Source organism: Triplophysa dalaica, chromosome 16 (genome assembly GCF_015846415.1).
Source record: "Triplophysa dalaica isolate WHDGS20190420 chromosome 16, ASM1584641v1, whole genome shotgun sequence".
In the NCBI taxonomy this organism is placed as follows: domain Eukaryota; kingdom Metazoa; phylum Chordata; class Actinopteri; order Cypriniformes; family Nemacheilidae; genus Triplophysa; species Triplophysa dalaica.
The window spans coordinates 18,219,466-18,240,680 of NC_079557.1; the positions used below are offsets into that span (position 1 = coordinate 18,219,466).

Here is a 21,215-nt window from a genome sequence, read left to right on the forward strand (position 1 = left end):
GAGTAACTAAATACTTTTTGGACAGAGTAATTTGGACAGTAATCTAATTACACTGTTGAATATGTAATGAGTAACTAGTAATTAATTACTTTTTCAGAGTAATTTACCCAGCACTGTAGCTTACATAATTGCCTTCTTGTCTATTTTTTGTAAGGCTGCATCAATGCCAACATTTGTACCATACAACGGCTTGGCACTGCTATGACAGTGAAAGGCTATTTTGTTATGATGGACACGAAAATCCATGAAATGTGAGAGAACATGAGACAAACATACAAACATGTAGACCTCTGAGATTTAAGGATTAACACAACTGTCTTGAGAATGTTTTTGTACAATTTTATAAAAACGTAATGAGAAATTATTCTGTGGAATATTTATATATGTACAAACCAATAATTTCATAAATTAAATACAGATTACCAAATAAATCTTAGCCTTGGGCATTTGGCACCAATGGCTGTGACACAGTAAAAAGATTAATGCCCTTTAACAACTTTGCTTACATGATTTTAAATTATTTACTGTAGGTGCCCAAAACTTGTTTGGGAAAAGTAAAGACATTTCATTCAGTTTTTTATGTGAAGCTAGAGTGCATGACCAAAATGACTTCTGATTCATATCACTTGAAGGTATGTTGCTTTGAAATCCGTTCCCAAGGCATTTTTGGCATTACATTTATAAATCCCTGAGTTCATGAGGCCTGGGTCCTGCATGACCAAATTACCCTCTTCTGTCATGTAAATTCCATTCTGCCCCGTGAAGCGATTATTGGGTACTAGTGTGGTACGTCCAGGGAGAGTCCAAGAAATGTCTGGTTTGGGTATGCCAGCAGCTATACAGTTTAGAATCACAGGAGACCCCTTTCTAACTCTTGTCATTGAAGGGGGAGCATGAGTGATTTGAGGTGGAAACACCATAATACTCACTGGATATGACAATGTTGATGATCCAAATGTGTTTGTGGCTTTGCAGGTAAAAGTTCCTCTATCAGATTTCGAAGTGTCTTTAACCTGAAGTGTTCCATTAGATAAATATGTCACTCTTCCAAAAACCTGAGGCTTGTCCAAGACCAGGCCATTTGGAAGAGTCCATGTAATTGCTGCCTGAGGCCACCCATCTACTGTGCATGGCATGTTAAATGTCTGTCCAAATGAAATCTTCATAGTAGTAGCTGCACTTCTAATTTGAGGCTTTTGTCCAAGTTCTAAAGCATAACGCTTCTCTGCTTGTCCAGCTATATTTTTGGCCAGGCAACGATACACGCCCTTGTCGGTGACAACTGGCCGCATGATGTGTAAAGTTCCATTTCCCAAGTAGTGTGTAAACCTTTGAAGTTTCATGCCTGGGTTTAGCGCTGTCCCATTGGGTAGAATCCAAACAAACTCTGGCTTTGGTTTCCCAGCTGCTCGGCACTCGAAAACGATGTCATCACCATTTGGTTTGAGAGGAAGAACCTCAATGTTTGGCACCAGAAAGCTTGGCTTTTCAGCAAGTGATGCAAGTTCCAGGTCAATTGCTAGACTTGCTTCCCCTAAGTTATTTTTGGCTCTGCACAAAAACCGACCTTCATCAGTTTTTCGAATGCCCCTCAGCTCAAGACTGCCATTTCTGTGGACTTGAAATCTACCTCCCAAATATGGTGTGGGCAGTGACATACTGTAGGGTGTGTTCCAGGTAATTTCTGGCTCAGGCATACCCTCAGCTTTACAGTCCAGCATTATTGTTTGGTAATACACAGCTAAAACTTTCTTCTCTGTACGTCCACTTTGTCCATCGATTTTCGGCTCTATAACCTCAACAAGAAGCTTCACATTCTTTATGTGATCTCCTGCTGGGTTCCGTGCCACACAGGCATACTTTCCCTGGTCAGCCAAAGTCAGTTTTTTTATTATTAGAGTTCCATCATTAAGGATTTGATATTTGACCAAAGATGAGGTTATTATCTCATTTCTTGGTGAGATCCAGATGACTGTAGGTTGTGGCACACCTGTAGCTTCACACTTTATTTCAACTGATTTACCAAAAGAACCCAAAATGGATATCTGATCATAAGGAGATATTTGTGGTAAGTTTGACACCACTTGTACACTTACTTTCATCGCATCTTCTCCCAGGTTGTTCTTGGCATAACATGTATAATTGCCCTCATCATTCTTTCCTATTTGGTGCAACAAAAGTGTACCGTTGCCAAAGATGATATAGCGCCGATTACGGATTCCACTGTCATCCGACTGGAGAGCATTGTTGATCATGGTGCCATCTGGGAGGCTCCATGATACCTCAGGGTCTGGAAGGCCAGAAGCTACACAGTCCACCAGGAAGTTGTCTCCATTAGCAACTCTCTTATGTTGCGCCCCAGTGTTCTTTATCTTTGGTGGACTCATGAGAACTTCTACTTGGAATAGCTCCATTTCCTCACCATTTGGTCTTTGATTCATGCACAGATAATTGCCGCCATCTTTCTCAGTCAGTCTCAGAATTCTCAAAGTGCCATTGGGGAAAGCAGTGATGTGTCTTTGTGGACTGAGAAAAAATAGAAAATAAATTGTTTACACTTTTATATGACAGTTAGACATAGTTTACTTATGATTAAATGGGTTCACAAAACTCGTAGTTGCAGTAATTTTAGCCCTTGTCATAATAATGACTAAAGAAATTATTGTTATCAAAAAAGCATTTGAAACAAACAAATTGTTCTTTTGTTCACACTTATTCACTGTATTGTCTAGATCAGCAGCGGTTGTTTGGGGTTTCTAGACTGAGAAAGATGCTTATTTAATCTACACCACACTTTGTTAGAAGTGATGTAGTTGGCCTGCTGTGAGTTTGCGAGAGAACACACTGTGGTAATAGTGTGGGACAATAATTGCTCAGAAGAGAAAAGTAAAACTTTTAAGGCTCGTTTACAAGACAACGATGTAGTAAAAATACCCCAAAAACATTTAAGTTTCACCGAAACACACAATGTCAATGTTAAACTGATCTTTATACACACAGATGTGTGAAAACCAGTAAAATACTGTATTATGGATGCCAGGTCAGTAATTGATGTTAACAAAGAAATGACATGACGTCACAGTATTTACAAATTTGTGTTTTCACAGTTTACACAGAGACAATATCAGCATCGTTTAAAAACAAATAGTACTTTGAAACCTGTTTTGAAAGTGTTTTCAGTATCCAAAACAGCCAGTGTTTTGTAAACAAATACATACACTGTAACGAATTGCTGTAAAAACTACAGCGTTATTTTACAGAAGCTGACTGTTTTTTAAATAATACAGAATATTGCTGTAAATGCAATGCATTCTGGGGTCACGTGACGGATTAACTCAAATGTACAGAACATTGCTGTAAATTTCAAATCTACAATGGCGGGATGATCTTCAACAGTCGAGATTGGGGTAGTGCGCAAAATGAGTGATTCACACCTGTGGTAAGTCATTTATTACGTTTTTTTCCATATTTGGTAACTATCATACTGGTAACTTTATATAGAGCTATCTACATTCGCGTTTAACATTGGTAGCCCCGGATTCAACCTCCATCCGCGGGGACCGAAGGAGTCTTGCGCAGGGTTTCAGCAGCGCCGTCGCGGTAAGATTTCAAACATTCTCCGTCGCTATAGCACCTGAGGACAGAAGTTGTTCATGTTATTTAGAGTTTTTGTACAAATCAGGAGCGAAGTCGGTATGTGACGAGCTACAGTTCATTGTATTAGTAAGTTGACGGTTGTTTTTTTAATGTTGAACATCGCGCCCGCCGTAGACACGGTAAAAATTACATGCTTCGACAGTTGGGATACCACACTCGGTCGTGATTATTTTGTGGTGTAATTCAAATTTGCAAATGCAGTTACTCGTAAATCGAGAGACCAAATTAAAACGAGTCACCAAAGCTTGCGGTTTGTCGTTGTTCACGGAGGATAGCCCGGTAAAGTGATTAATGTACGTTTCCAGCTAGATATACAGTATATGTAAGAGAGGCCAGATGAGAGCTGTAGCAAAAGACGTTAGCGACACCCTCATCGTTAGAGCAGGACTGTCTCCCAGATAGGACCGTTGGAGGATGGGAGTGAGACGGTCCGTTACAAAATACTAGTGTGACAATTTCTTGACCGTGACATCCCTAACGTTAGTTGGATTACATTTCTGTATAAGTACGGTTTTAAGTGTAAATTACTCTGTGTAATTTGCTTAGAGTTTGTTTGTATAGTCACTTAAGTACTAAAATGTAGTTTAAATGTAAAAAGCTTAAAGATAAAATTGTATAGTAACTATTAACTATTGTCATGTGTGGTATTGTTTGTTTTAAGACACACTTTCCCATGCAGGCCACTGGATGCTGACTACTGAAGGTTAGGTTGTGTGTGACTGTGACGTGCTCAGCACAGCTTCATGTCTGGCCTTCCCACTCTGTTCATAGCACGTTACATGTTCAATCTTGAGTACCAGGATGGGGCAGCGTGTATCTTGGAGTCCACTGAAAGGTATTAGTTGAACAACTTCCTTACCTGCATTTTATAGATATGTTAATGTTATATACCTGTTAAGATATTTAAAACAACATTTCTCAACGAGAGATGGATTTTTTTAGGGGAAATTATATAGAAGTCTCCCCTATTTAACACTAGCAAGCTAATGATTTAATTCATGTGTTTTAATATAATATATTTTGTACATTTAATATATAACATTTTGTTTTTCCTGACTCTTTGTAGATATTAATCCAGAGAGTGGAACAAGAAGAAGCGTCATCTAAAATGCCAGGATACAGAAGAAACAGGTTGCAGTGAACCCACATGTTGCCGCTCTACACAATGATGAATTTTCATTGTAATCGATGAAAAGTAAGAAGCACGCACACACACAGACACACACACACACCTACACACACACACACACACATACACACACGCACACACACAGACACACACACACGCACGCACAGGCACACACGCACACACACACACACACACACACACAGATCTCATCATTGAATTACATCATATTATTCTCTGACTGTATATGTTGTCCTCTGTTTTTCTCTGACTATAAATTGAATATCTAACATTATTCTCTTGTTTTGTTTCCATAGTTCTAGCTACTTGTTGTGCTCTGATGGATCAAGATGTGGACCGTTTTACAGACTCACTTGGGCCTTGTTTTGCAATGATGTTTCATGATGGTAATGTTGGTTAACGTGTTGTTTAAACATGAATGTTTAAAGAGCCATGTTGGATACTATGAAGTTGTAACTGAATAAAATTATTTCATATACAACAACGTACACAATTCGTCTGTAATGTATTTTTGTATCAATTAAAAATTAAAGTCAAATTAAACACTGTATATCCAGTATGCAAAACGTACTGGAAATACTGTGATTTATGTATTTCTTCTAAATAAAATAAATTAAAATCAAGCAATTTGTTGTAAAAAATACAGCATTATACTGTTGCTATTCAAAATTACAGTTTTTCTTGTATTCTTCAATTACAGTAAATGGCTGTAAATTAAATCACTGTGGCTGTACAATTTACAGTAGCTGGCTGGCAACCCTGCTGCCAGTAGTTTACTGAAAATTTTACAGGATTTTTTTACAGTGTAGAACATTTGTAGTTAAAAATAGGGGATGTGAAAAAACCTCAATGAAAAATAGGGGTGGGAAAAATATCTATTTGTATACTGTATCGATTCAAACTGCTAGCGATTTAACTGATTGAACTCACTTAATTCACAAATTTCAAAAACATTTTATTTTAAACGTTACTTAATATAATAATGTCATGTCTTTACTGCAAGAGCGGTGCAACACCCGGACCTTTTACAGAGTGCACACATCACGCGCAAACACAGTGGGGCATACAGTAGCTAGAGAAAGAGAGAAAACCATATATTCAGCCCTGTAGGACTAAACTTCAAGATAAATTAAATACATTTCTGGTATGGTCTTTCTCTGCATCTGCTCTGTGCAGTGAGTGAGTGGCAGGGAGAAACAGTGCATTCAATTTACTATACCGCAGCTGACTTGTCAGTAAGTGCAAAATAGCGTTTCACAAAACCTGTCAAGGTGCAGACTGAAGAACATGAACATACTTCTGTAAATTTGCACTGTTAGTTAGCAAGATGGACGCACTGGGTGCTCTGCACCGGACTAATATACTAATATTGGTAAATTCACATTTCTTTTAATGTGTGTAATGCTTTTCTCATACGATGTGGCAATTTGTGGAAGTGACTGTTTTTTAACATGCACCTATGAGTTGCGTTTAATAACTATATTTTATTGTTTTAATGTCTGACAGCAGAATAAGTCAATTAGAATGTTTTACTCGCCACTCAGTTGTGTTAAAATACAGTTTAAAGATTAGAAGCCAAAGTACCAACCCTAGTCTGACTCTGATCTTATCTTAAATGTGCTAATTAGTACATCAAGAATCGATTCTGAATTGATTTGTGACCCTAATCGAATAATGAGGGAGCAACCGATTCCCACCCCTTTTGACAAAGTAATGTCACCCTGACGTTAATTATAAGATGGTTGTGGTATATATGCCATTATCCTATACACCTCACTCATTATTTTGGTCATTCTCTTTCATTCTCTACTTTTCTCTGGTTTTGTGTAGCTCAATGGGAAGGGCCATGGTTTAGATTCAGAGAGTCTACATACTCATAAAATGTGTCAACTGAATGGATTTTAAGTTACTTAGGATAAAACCATCTGCCAAATACAAAGATGTTCATTTAAGAAAAACATATTTTCTATGTAATTCAACCAACATAAGAATAAGCGATGTTCACCTTTTGATTTTTCAAACCAAATTTCATGTTTAAATACATATACAGTATGTATAAATAGGCTCAAATACCTGTAGTGATGTTCCAGCAAGATTTTAGACGGCAGTCTCCATACTGTGCCTCTGTAGGAGCCTGTGGACACCGGACAGTGCAAATAAACTATTGATCCATAGGTTGCTGTAACACTGTGTTGCTGAAAAAAGCCTTTCAAAGGATCTGGATCCTCTTGCCTTATGTCCATCTTCACCATTCTTTTAGCAAAGCCCACTGGGTTGGTAGCTACACACTCATACCTCCCTGAATCAACGGGACTGGCATTCTTTATAAAAAGTGTTCCATTTGGGAAAATAAATAACCGCCTTCCAATGAACTGTGTGCCCTTCAATTGTGATCCATCAGGGAGAATCCACTTAATGAGAGGGGATGGCTCTCCTTTAGCAGTGCAATGTGTATATATGCTTCTGCCAACATTCATAGATATACTCTCAGATGCAATCTCTGCAATTGTCGGTGGTAGAACTGTGACATGAATGTGGTATGTTAGTGTATCAGCCCCTGCTGCATTGCTGGCAATACACTTATAATCACCGTTACTGGAAAAATTTGCTGAGTAAACACTCAACGTTCCATTTGGGAAAAGGTATACTCTTTGGTCATGGGTACCAACATCTCGCACAAATGTCTTATCTGGAAGTATCCATGAGATCTGAGCTTCAGGTTTACCAACAGCAAAACAGTCCAAGCTGACTGTTTTTCCCAAATAAACAGACACATCTCTGGGCTTTAAACTCATGATTTTTGGAGGTTGAGTTTGCACAACAAGTGTAACTACCATACGGTCAGAACCAAATTTGTTTTGTGCTGTGCAGAGGTATTGGCCTCTGTCTTGCAACTGGACATTCTTTATCCTAAAAGTTCCATCTGGAAGGACTTCAAATCTTTGTCCATGTTTTGTATTGGCCTGAATGGTTGCACCTTTAAAAAGACAGACACATAATCAAACTAAGCAATCACAAAAACGCGAAATAAACTATCCCAAACCACCCTGGTATACTTTCAATTCTGTTTTAGCCTTTTTCACATTTTAAGCAATATGTTATTTGTTTAAAGCAGCTCCCATACTGTGATGTGCCCATTTCCGGATCAATCCAAAGACTAGAGAGAGTATAATCTAAAATCTAAAATAAAAACAGTGATCTAAAAGATGTATTTGTTTGAATCTTCTAGATCTAATAAATTTGAATATGTAAATGCATGACTTCTTGACTGCATGGACTTCTTGATGTCACACATGTCAATGATTCATTCACAAATAAAGCAAAATAAAAAGAAAGCAAAATAACATTAACATGCTGTTTTTTTATGTTGATTACATAAATTACATAAATACAATTGTGCACAATTTCCACAAAAAATATATTTCTGTATATTACCATGTTTATGTGAGATAGGGTGATGGGGTAAACAAGAAGAGACAAATATAATAAAGGATCAAATGCATTTCTCTAGCAAATAAGTTTTCTAATGAAAAATCTGCTAACCTGTAGAAACTTTGGTCCATGATACAACAGGTTTTGGGTCCCCAGATGATTTACAGGACAGGTGCACATCTGCTTCTGCTAGAGCAGATACAGTGACAGATTCAGTTGTGATACTGGGTTTGATGCCCTTTTCCATCAAGTTTGGAAAAGGAATAGCAGTGCTCAGTTTCTTTGCTCCAAAATGACTGTAGTGCCATCGGCCTCCAAATGGCACATTAGCTGTGGTGGGGGGTTTGTTTGTATATTCCAAGACAGGTTCCGGAGTCACAGGCTTGTAGATACTTGGGAAATTTTGTGCTTGGTAAGGCTGAGGGGTGGAGTGATATGTCTTTGGTTTAGAGGTAACAAACTTTCCCAGCTGGGCCAGTCTATATGCATTAAGTTGTGATTGTCTGTATCTGTTTCTGAGCCTGTTGAAGAGTGAGTGGTCTCGTACACGAGACAGGGAGCTGACATGTGGAGCTATGGTCCTTGCAAAGGAAGCTGTCTTTACCCCCAAAGTTGTGGGTATTACGGTCTGAGCAGTGATTTGAGGTTGATTAGTGACCCCTCTACCCCTGTCCCCTGTATGTTGAAAATACCAAGCTTTGTTTTGGGAAGGAAGGTGTCTTGATGTAGGAACTGTGGGCCAGACTGGAATGCCATGGTTGTTGGCCAAGAATTGAGGCCACTGAGTGACTGAGATGTTTTTTGGTGTATTCTTTGGTATAAGCCAGGGGTGGATAGGCACATCTTGCCTCTCAGGTTGTATTCCCCAGCTATAAACTCTCTGTCTTTCTATTTTAGTTAAGGTTGGTTTCTCAGTCACATGGGCTCTTTGTGTTGTTGGTGGAGGATTGATGTTGCTGCTTAGAACTTTAGGAATTGTGGTTGCTGTTATCTGCTTTGTCTTATCTTCAAGTGTCTTGCTCTTACTTTTTAAAATGATTTCTCGGTTGTCAATTTCATTCCTTATTTTTGGTAGTGGGGCAAGTGTATTGGAAACTTCTTCAGTTTCATCCAGAGCTGTCGTGATTATGTGTTGACCTGATATGCGGTGTTTCGTCTTGCCATCAAATCTATTTATTCTGTCCTCTTTTCTCAATGTTGTTTTGGCTACTTTTAGAGGATATTCTGTGACTGGCAAAGCCAAGCTTGCAGTAAGTTGCTCATGTGGAACAGAAACTACTAAAGTCATTAAAGCTGTGGTTTCTTTGTTTTGGGTTAAAGAATTTAAAGAATAAGAGTCAGTGCTCATCACCGGACTTTTCTTTGAGAATAGAGTCAATGGGACTACAGAAGTGGGAACTGGGGTGAAATTTGGTCTTTTAGGACGTAACCTACGTAATGGAGGCCTACGATGTCTATATGGGAATCTCCGCCTAGAATTATTGTTACCCCTTATTTTATCCTCTATTGTGTGTTTTCCCAACTTGGTTTCATGTTCAGGTACCGTTGTTGAGGCTATGTGTTCTAAGGTAAAATCTGAAATGTTAGAATCACTTGACTTTTGTTTTGATTCCTGTGTATTCTGTTTTATATGCTCACTGAGTGGCGGCAGTTCCAGCTGTGTCACATTTAAATTTTGCACACTTGAACTTGTGCTGGCACCGCTAACTTCAACATCTGTTTTAGTTTCTTCATTTACATCCTCTAACAAAGTAGTGGCGCCTATAATCATTGTTGTGTCTGTCACTATTTTTAATGTGCTTATCATTTCTGAATGTGTTGTACCTGGTGTTGGTGGCATGATTGAGACTCTATTACTTTTAGCAAGAATCTGTTCCAAGCGACTTGGGTCAACCTCTTTGACAGAGTTGTTAGGTTTCCTCACACTTTCTTTGATTTTCTTCTCTTTTGCATTTTGTCGGAAAACATCACTTCTGAGTTTTCCGTCCACCCTTTGAGGTGTAAATTTAGGAGATGGTCGTTTGATTTCTTCAAATCCCGACCCTTCGTTGTCCTCAATGCCAAAGAGTGGTAATTCACGGTCAGACATTGTAATACTTCTTTGCACTTCCTTTTCACTGGTTACAACAACTAGATGAGACAGCATGTCTGCACCATAAAGGTTGGCTGCCAAACAACTGTACTCTCCGGCATCCTCATAAGTCACTTTTTGGATTATTAATGTGTTGTTTTGTGATACATAAACCCTTCCATTCATGCCCGATGCTTTGAGAACCTGATGGTTTGGCAAGTACCATCTAGTCTCTACTGGCTCCGTAGAAGTTACTAAACAAGGAAGATAAAGAATGTCCCCATTTTCTATTGACATCTTCTTTCCATTAAAATCACTAGGACTCAGAAGGCCCATCCTGACTGTGAGTCTATAAGACACAATGTCCACATTATTTTCTGTTCTCACAAAGCAATGATAAAGCCCTGAGTCTGCTATGCTGGCGTTTTTTATAACCAATCTATTATTTTCCATTGTTGCTTTATGGGAGTCTGTTTGATCCAAAGTCGTTAAGTCTGGAAGCATCCACTCCGCAGGTTGATGCCCTGAGCTGAGCACGCTACAGTCCAGACTGACCTCGGAATGCTCTAGTACTGTTTGAATTCTCCCTGGGGCTCCTCTTTGTATGATAGCCCAGGGGGAAGTCTTATCTTCCTCATCCCCTCTTCCAATACTGTGCTTGGATACAAATGTGGAAAAGTTCATCACCAGTTTTTTGGTTGTGGTTTTGCGCCTGTTAAGCTGAAGGGTGACCCTTGGTTGTAAAAGCCAAACAGGTTCAGCCATTAAGTGTCCTTTGAGCTCTGTAAAATATGGTGAGTCCTCATTTATAGCTTGAGAGTACTGAAAAGTAACCTTTGAAGAATTCCCAAGTCTGGTTCCTCGCTCCAAAATAGCAGGGCTCTCGTAGTAGTAGGCAACCAACCTCCACAGGTTCTGTAAAGCATCCCGGTCAATCTCACACTCCAGGAGGGTCAGCAGTGTCACATTGACAACAATCTCATCTGTTCCTTTGACTGGCTCCCACATCATAGTGGTCCCTTCAACTGGACGTGTTACATCACAAGCCACATGGGCCTGATTTCCATGGCTGTCAGAGAGAATGAAGGTCAGGTGGCCTAGAGGACGTTCTAGGTCCTTAATGTACGGGGCATCTGGCTCCGGGTCTTCCCAGACGCTGCTTTCCCCTATTTTCAGTGGAGACTGGAGGGAGGGTCGGTCACAGGTGAGCTGGTTGGTCGAAAGCTGGAAGATCTGACTATTGTTCAGGGACTGTGGTGAGGCACATACAGCACAGCTGCCACTATCTGCAGATTCACTGTCCTTTTTACACTTGATAACTCCTGGAAAGAGAGAATATTTCAGAAAGATACTTTGCTTTATTCATCTTGTAGTTCTTCGCAAGTTGGACTCATTCAACCTCAGAGTTACAATGCATCCAAGACATAGATGAAAAATGAACCCCACACTTTCTCATTGGATGGTAAAAATAATTTCAAGGTTTGAAAATACAAACAAAGAAGATTCACCTTCGTGGTTTTTGTCCCACTCCAAAAGCCCCTGTAAGTGGCAGTCACAGGTCCATGGATTTCCGTGTAGGGAAAGAACCTCCAGCTTGCTGAAGTGTTGCAGAGTACCAGGCAGCAGGCATTCCAGTTGGTTGTCTGCCAGATGCAGGTGCCGGAGACCTGAGGTCCAAAATGTGCCCAGAACTGACACTGTAATAAATGTGTGTGGGTGGAGGTCTCGTAATCGGTTCGCCTCTAGTTGCAGTAGCTTTAATGAGGTGAGTCCATTAAAGGAAAATGGCTCAATAAAGTCAATGAGGTTGTGGTCTAAGTGCAGTCGTACGAGACTAGTCAGGCCCTCAAACAAGCTTGGGTCAACTCTTTTCAGTTTGTTGTAGCTTAACTTAAGTATCTGTTTCAATAAAGAACAAAAATTACACCAAATATTTTTTATTTCAGCTGAACACTACAGTACAATATATTCTTCATGCACTCATAAACCTTTCTTAGGAATGTACCTGAAGGGAACGGAGATGGTAAAAGGATCCTGAAGACACAGAGGCAATGTCATTTCCATGAAGCATAAGCATTTCCAGTTGGTGCAGATTTGCAAAATCTGAAGACCGAATATTTCCAATGCTGTTATAGCTTTACAGTGGACAAAGTAATTTTGTGAGTCGCAGAGTAATCATCAGAATTTCAAATATGCTGCTTGTTAATGTTATTTATACCAATGGTTTTCAATTGTTGTTTTAGGTTATCTTCTTCATTTGAATATGTGTGGTTATGTGTCAAAGCTTTTGGGGAGTGGGACCACTCCATGTTTATGTCTTTTTTTTAATATGATAGTTTGGTCTTCAGAAAACATCTTACCCTAGGTTGAGCCTTTCTGTATCTTTAGGTATGTTGCGTGGGGCAGAGGGGAGGTGACGGAAGGTACAGTGGACCTCCTTTGGGTTGGGGCAACTGCAGGACCTCGGACATGCACATAGGCATGAGGGCAAGATTAGCAGCAGGGAAAAAGCTGCCAACTTTAGGAGAGCAGGTACACCCACAAGAGCCATGTCCCTCTTATGCCATTATCTTATTTGAGACCAGTAAAAGAAAGGAAGAGTTGTTATGCAGCAATTTGTTAACATATATCAAAACTGTAATATTTTTTTTTTAAATTAATATTGCATCAAAGCTTATAATAACTTACAATTCAAACAGTAAGTCACTGTTCGTTTGAGTTAAGTACATTTAGTTGTTAAGTATGTTTACAGCTATCTATGTGCTACTGAAACTCACAAACCTAAGAAAGTCGTTCCTATTCCTGACTAGGAGAAATAACAGCTTGTGGGCTGCTGTTGGTGTATCATGAGGTTTGAAAAACGCTGAACTCTTATTTAGGGTTACATATTTGTTTGCATACATGTTTTGCACATAATATAATGCATTATAATTACAGCAACACTGTTAAATTACACCTTGTGTCACTGTATAATTAAAGTACTTTAAACATAAAGTACTTTTCATTGAATCATACACTGTAAATTTAAACTGTGACTTAATTTGACAGCACTTGTAATTACATGTAAGATTTAGGATCAAGGGCTTAGATAGAGAGTGCATGAGCTTTCCTGTGGCTGACTGGTAAGATTATGATGCTAGCAACGCCAAGGTCATGGGTTCAATCCTAGTGGATTGCACATAGTCAGAAGCGAATGTACAGTAAGTTGCTCTGTATAAAAGCGTCTGCCAAATGTAAATGTAATGTATATTGCACTGCTGTTTCTTATTGAGTAATATTGGCCCTCCCCATAGAGCTACTGAGCCTACACATAATAAATCATTGCTCAAGTATTTGTCTCAGGTCGAGCTTTGCTTGGGTTCTTACCACATGCTGGCAACTCCTCCACAGCCCAATTATACATACAATCTTTAAGAGGAAGGAGGCGAGTGCATAAATACAAAAGTATTTATATTTCAGGGAACAAATTTATAGCAATCAGTTTTTTACTTTCTGCCAGCTTAGTTTAAGCAAATGTCTGCTGTTTAGTTCAGAAAAAACAATATGGTGAAACAGCAGACATGATTTATTTCTCTGTCAGAGGCCCAATAATGACCCATGATGACTCAGACCATTTTGGACAATTTTAGCCTTTCTGCATTCTTGTCTCTTTAATACTGCTTCCAGCTGTTGCCACGACAACTACACCATTTACCAACTTCATGAATATTTACATGGAATTGTAAACTATCTCGACAAGTTAGCCCCGCTGTTTTATGGTTTGGTATGTTTTATACAGAAAACTTCTCTTCCTGTAGAAAAGCAGTAGATTCTGCATGTCATTAAACTGTATACATCACAATAAATCATTTTCATGAAAATCTATTATCTGGGCTTTACTTCATGACAAAGCTAAGTTTCAGAAGTACATTCATGTAACATATGTTTTTTCTACAGAAAATATTTAGTGGCTTATGTAATGCAAATATTAAGTTGCTTGTATCTTCCACGTTGTAGGGTCTCTAGTATCAAACTTTTACACAATTTAGTCAATTCTTTACTTTTCAGGGCATAATTTTTGTTAAATTATTTAAATATCTTTTAAATCTTTTTCTTAAATGCTGATTTTTCAAGTCAGAATGAATTTATGTGCTCATGTGCTCGGACTGGGCTTAACTCTTAAAATATTCACTTAGTTCATACATAATGTTTTCAATAATATTCAAACGATGATGAAACATATATGATTCTTTTGAAGTTTTTTTCAGGCTTTATATTAGTTTCATATGCCATCCCATAAGTTATCCATAGTGTCTCCCATAAAGGGAGCCTAACATAAACATTTCAGTATGCATTGGAATATTTATGAACAAGAAAAAACATGACATGCTCTGTATCTCTGGTAATTAGATGCTGAGACAGATCTCAACTTGACTACCTTCGAACAAATAATGCGTCTTACCTCAAGTTTCCGGTTGAGAAAATGTTACAAGCGCAGGCGAAGTGTGTAATTGTTTACAGATGACAGTCACGCTATTTTGTTTGTGCCTGTAACCCTTGCCTATGCAGGAACTGCTGGGAGCTCTGGGTGATGGTGGCTTAGCTGGAGAAAGTTAGACTCTAAGAGCAGAAGTCAACTACATCTGGAGAAGTGCTTAACTCCCACCTACACTCCTCCTTTGAGCTGCCCCGTACAGGGGGAGGGTTTACTGGGAGACTTGGCCCCCATCCATCCCTCTTTCCAACTATTTCTTCCTCCAATACCTACACCTCATGATCTGTGGGTGAAGCTGTTGCTCCCCCTGTGACTGTCTTATGCAAAATCTGTTTGTTTTGAACCCGGAGCATTCATTAAAAAACGGATTAGTTTACCCAAAAACAAAATTTCTGTTATCATTTACTCACCCTCAATTTGTTCCAAACCTGTATAAATTATTTGAACACAAAGAAATATATTTGCAAGAATGTTAGCATTATTCTGTTCGGAGACATCATTGACTAGGGACAATATAAATGGTAGTCAAAGGTGACCTAGAACTGTTAATTTTGTGTTCAACAAAACTTTTTCTATTATGCTAGTAAATGATATCATGAAACTGAATATTCCAAATATCTTACTTTGTGTTAAACAGAACGAAGTATAGAATGTATACAAACTTGGAACAACTTAAGGGTGAGTATTTGGTGACAGAATTTTCATTTTTGGGTGTAAATAATCCCTTTTATTGAAGTCAATCGTGTCATACAGTTATTTGCATCAAACTTTACTTAATTAACTGACAATTATTTATCAAGACACACAAAAGAAACAACAGAACAAACACAAATTATGTAAGCTGAAGTAGTTATCTTCTCACTGGTCCTATTTAACAAAAGCCCCAACTGCTTCTGTGCTTCTGACCAAGCATACCTGTACTGAAACCCCATATCCTCTCATAAAACATGTTATGATCCAGAACCTGAGAGGATCCGTTATTTAAATTATCTTCTGTATCACACACAGTGACAGATTATAAGACAGAATTCACAGTAGATACAATTATAAAAGTAAGTCATTTGGTGAAACAAAATGCTTTGGTTTGATAACATTTTCAATTCATAGAAATTATAAACTTTTGTAAATATATGTATGTTTTTGCATTGAAATTTGCATTAAAATATTTGGCTTTGATTTAAAAAAAGAAAGAGTGTGATGTGATGAACTACACCTGTTAAGCTACACCTGTTGATATTCTGACAGTTGTGTGAACTTGAGGGGAACAGACTCCACACATCTGCTAAACTGACCTGGATACCAGTTAGAATCAGTGCAAAAATACATATGAAAATACAGTTTGCATAATTTCCTTTCCATAGTCAGATTCATGTGTCTTAAATGTCCAAAGACTTTGTGGGGCCACTAAATATAGTCCAAGAATACTGTATAAATTGTATAGCTGCATGCAGGACTTTATTTAGATTTTTTGAGCATGATTGGATTTGTCGTAACTTTTTGTTGAAACCTTCACTATTCTAAAACAGTAGCACAAACTCAGCAAGCACACACAATACAATCTTACTTCCGGACACAGTTTTTCCTCTATATTCCGGTGTTTCTTACACCCTGGATCCTTCATTTTACTTTCTCTTCAGGATTCTCCCTCTCTCTCGGGCAGCGAGAGGAAATGCATGCTTTTCATCATTCCAGTCTTGTCTTCCAGCCACAGCTGGCAAATTAATTAATTCTCTTTCTAGGCCGACGTTCAGAGTTGCATTTAAACACAGAGCATGGTGCCAAAACAATCATGCAGTTCAGGAACACCTTGAGAAACCTTCACCTGAGGACCAATTGAAACACGATCCCATAACACATACAGTTGTACCAAGTATGACTTTTATTCTGCGAGTTATTGTGTTTGATACAACAAAGCATTGCTTAATACTGTAATTGACATATTTTTAATTGCTCCTGCACATTATTTGGCTCTGTGTTTTGGCGCAATTGGAATCTAATGCTAAACACGGCAAAGGAATAGTAATTATTGAGTTCCAGAGGAGAAGAGAGAGAGAGAGAGTGAGAGAGAGAGAGAGAGAGATGTTAACTCAATATTAATGCCGTGCGCTACCGCTGCTGACCTTAAAGGGCCCGAGAAGTTTGTATTGATTGCAATTGTACAGTTTCAGTGTTCTGTAATGATCCATAAAAACACAAGTGGTATTATTGTGTTATTTTTTATTTGAAATAAGATCAGTGTTCGCTTGGAGGGCCCTGTTGGTGGCTGGAGAGGCTTTGCATAATGTCTCATTATACAACTCATTATGTGCCCAAATAGAGACAGAGAGTGCTGTGAAATTTAATCACAGCTCAGCGAAACGCCTGAAAACAAATGTTTTGAGAGCAAATGTGCAGTTTGTGGTGCACTTTTTTTTATCAACTAGACATGCAGTGACACAGCTTAGCTTTAATTAAATTTTTGTATTTTCTTCTATGTGGTATTGATTGTTTGTTTCTGTAACATATTTCTTAATCTACATAAATTACTATTAGTCTGTCTAACCATTGTTTGTGGTTGACTCTACATCACCTAACGTTCACTTGTACAGTACATCCTCATAAATGGTGTGTTGCTATGTTGTTATTGCCTATACTCTGTGAATGATACTTCAAATTGTCTGGCTTCTTTAAGTGAGGCATACTATTTCTTTTCTAAATATTTGACTTTGGTGAAAAAGTGGAAACATTGACATTACATTAAGGGAGGGACCTAAGGCTAATATCTGTCTCAATTTTAGGTCTTTTCATGGGCAAGCATCACCCAGATCCTCACATTGTCCGAAAATGTAAAGATCAAGTTTGTAATTATTTAGCATTGCAGAAGTGTATAAGTAAAGGTTAGGCAATTGGATTGCTTCATTGCCTTTGTGGCTAAAAAGAGCTGAGGATTTTAGAGTTTATGTTAGAGTGTTATTCACAGTGTGGGTGGACAGCGTAGCCTCTGGCTGCCACCGAATACAGCTCTCCTCTCCTGGAGAACCCCAGATTTCAACAGACTTCGCTACTCATTAACAAGGGCTTCGCATGATGCCCATGAGTGCTGAACTATCACTGTATCCATGACGTAATCTTTCAGATATGGCTGAGCCGATCACAGATATATACATTATTTCCCAGAGGAAGCGGACTGTATTTATGTGCCGAAGGTTTTCTTATACAGTGTGCAATCATGAGCTGTCTTTCTTACTTGGCTCTCTGATGTACTTTTTTATTAGTGGTGGCACTGAGATCTTATTCTTTGGTAGCACCTTCGGTTGTATGCATCTATAGAAGCTTATAAATAATTTTTGTTCACGTTTAATGCAGAATCAATGAACCTTGATTTAATATAGTGCTGTTGATTAGAGAGGTCGACTGAAAGAAATGAACCAAATATTATACAGTAGATATCCAACCATGAGCCAGTAGCTTGTTAAATTTTAGCAGATGGTTATCTGGGTGTTTTGTTGTTGCCAAGTTTAAAGTTAATATTCTACGCTTGCCTAGCAATGGACTTTGTGGTCTCCAGGGTCTTGGAGCAAGTTGGTTGCAAAGGGGTTCTTTGTGGTTGGTTGGTAAGTCATGACATGCTCTCCGCACCCCTCTTTTCGTGATATTTTGGTGTTTAGGTTCAGGTCCCTCCTTTAATCTAAAGGATCTATTTATTTTTTTGCCTCCAGCTAAAAAAACACATCTCTTAGTAAAGTGATAGCACATGTTTTCTAAACGGATTAGAATTATCACACCAATCTGACATTTCCCTTTATTAAAAATCTATTAAACTTTCCTGGAGGCATTAGAGAATTGTTGAGAGCCAGGCGAGAACACACAAATAATTGCCCTGTTGTGAATGAAACTGAGAATCCCTGTGGCAGAGTGCAATTATTTCCTGTTTGCTTCATCTTAAGGTAAAGAGTAAGTAACATTAGATCATGAAAATTACATAAGAGAGGTGGCCTACGTGCTAAGCTACATGCTAACTTACATAGAACTGCCATTCCGAGTCTCTTTCTCACAAATTCCTGGTCAATTGTCAACAAGATGGATGAGTTACGGCTCAGAATTATGTCGCGTGCCACGGATAGCTGCGTGATGATCGTCACAGAGACTTGGCTTAATTACAATACACTCGACGAGGCTATTGAATTGAAGGGCCGTTCCGTGTATCGAGCTGACAGGACGGCAGCCTCTGGTAAGAGTAAAGGCAGTTGAGTTTGCATCTATGTTCATAATAATTGGTGCACTGCAACGAATGTCATTGCAACGTACTGCTCCCCAGATTTGGAGTATTTGGCCGTAAAATGCAGGCTGATCTACATGCCAAGGGAGTTTTCTGTTTTTAAGAATATAGCTGTTTACATACCACCATTGGCTAATATCAGGACAGCACTGAAGAAATTGCACAGCACCATAAATGGCCAGCTAAATTCACATCCAGAGGGAGCTGTGATTTTAGCAGGAGACTTTAATCATGTAGATCTGAAAGCTGTGCATCAACTTCCCAACCAGGGAGAATAATGTGTTCTCAATAATAATATTCTTGATCAGGTCTATACGAATATCCGAGGGGCATACAAGGCTGTAGCATCTCCACACCTTAGCATGTCAGACCACATCTCGTTGGAAATGATACCGGCCTACAGACCTCTTATCTGCTGAGCAAGACCAACTGTTAAAACCATACAAGTCTGGAGTGCAGACGCCATCTCAGCGCTTCAGGACTGCTTTGAATGCACTGACTGGGGAGTGTTTAAAGAGAATGCGGACATAGAGGAGTATTCCTCATCTGTTTTGGCCAATTTATATTTATGCATGCAATCTGTGCTGCCCACTAAATCCATCATAGTGTTCCCTAAGCAGAAGCCTTGGCTGGATAGTTCTTTGCTTAAAGCCCGGATGTTGCCTATATGTCAGGTGACCTGATGGCCTACAGGAGAGCCCGGAGTTGGCTGAAGAAAGGCATACAGGAGGCTAAATACAAGTACAAGAGACGTATTGATGGTCTCTTTGATAACAACAACCCCCGGCATCTGTGGAGATGTATTAAAGCTATAACAGATTACAGGGGTGTGATCAGTCAGGGTCAGACACTCCCTGACACCCTGAGTCAGTTTTTGCCTACTTGGACTCACAAGGTGGTGAAGGAGGTGAAGTGACAGCCCAGCTGCCCCAGTTTGAGGAAAAGCAGCAGCAGACTCTTGTTCTTCAGTTTCATCAGGTGAAGACTGCTATGAGGAAAAATGACACCAGGGCCTGACCGAGTGTCAGGTCTGACATTGAAATTATGTGCAGACCAACTTGCAGGAGTGTTTCAGGACATCTTTAATCTTTCACTGCAGCTGGGCGTTGTCCCTATTTGCTTTAAATCCTCCATTATTGTACCTGTCCCAAAAAAGTCAGCTGTTAACTGCCTTAATGAGAGCCTCATTCTGAGGCACATTAAGAACATTGTATCTCCAGAATTAGACAGCTACCAGTTTGCTTAAAGGGAAAATCGATCTACGGAGGATGCAATCATCAAAGCACTCCACACAGCCCTTTCCCATCTGGAGATGTCAAATACATACGTCAGGATATTACTGGTTGACTTTAGCTCCACCTTCAATACGATAATCCCCCCACAAATTTGACAGGGACCTGTGGTGTACTCTAAACAACCTTGTTTTGAATACAAACAAGACCAAGGAGGTTATTGTGGACTTCAGAAGGTCTAGAAGGACAACACATGCACCACTTCTTATACATGGGGCAGAAGTGGAGTGTGTGGAAAACATCAAATTCCTGGGTAACCACATCTCAGCTGACCTCACTTGGGCCCTGAACACCTGTCACCTGGTTAGGAAAGCTAACCAAAGACTTTTCTTCCTCAGTAAGTTGAAGCAGGCTGGCCTCTCCTCTAGGCTATTGATACATTTCTATAGGAGTGCTATAGAAAGCATCCTATGCTACTGTGTTAATGTGTGGTATGCCAGCTGCACAGGACAGGAAGTACTTTCCCTGTGTGGTCAAGACTGCACAGAGGATTGTAAGGATCCACTTCCAGACCTGGAATTGGTTTATGAGGAACGGCTCCAGAAAAAGAAACATTGCATCAGATCCCACCCACCCGGGCCATGGACTGTTTGACCCCTGCCCTCAGGGCGGAGGATTATAAAAGCACATACAAACAGATTGAGAAACAGCTTCTTTCCAAGAGCTGTGTCCTCTGATACACACTTTGCACTTACACCCTGAAGATAATGACATAACCTGTACTTTATTTTTGTTGTAAAAAATATTCAACTCTGAATCACGCAAACGAGACGTGACCTATTCCAAGTCTCTAACCGCCGCGTATCTACGTCACTAGAAATAGTACCCACCTACGTTTTGCTGGGACTGCCGTGATCACAAACACTGTTGTTCCTCTGTGATGT

General features: G+C 39.3%; 1 protein-coding gene and 1 long non-coding RNA gene across 2 annotated transcripts; one reads left to right on the top strand and one right to left on the bottom strand.

Annotated features, from left to right (window-relative positions):
* Positions 1-316: 316 nt before the first annotated feature.
* Positions 317-14,884, bottom strand: si:ch211-159i8.4 (matrix-remodeling-associated protein 5). Its single transcript, XM_056768931.1, has 7 exons — positions 14,749-14,884; positions 12,668-12,877; positions 12,313-12,442; positions 11,816-12,206; positions 8,348-11,629; positions 6,878-7,781; positions 317-2,526 (listed from the first exon to the last, which is right to left on the bottom strand). Exons 2-7 carry the CDS (start codon positions 12,856-12,858, stop codon positions 618-620), a joined length of 6,807 nt encoding a protein of 2,268 aa, XP_056624909.1. The 5' UTR covers positions 12,859-12,877; positions 14,749-14,884; the 3' UTR covers positions 317-617.
* Positions 2,396-5,172, top strand: LOC130437577 (uncharacterized). Its single transcript, XR_008909201.1, has 3 exons — positions 2,396-4,492; positions 4,724-4,852; positions 5,101-5,172. It is a non-coding gene; the product is annotated as an uncharacterized LOC130437577 (long non-coding RNA).
* Positions 14,885-21,215: the final 6,331 nt, after the last annotated feature.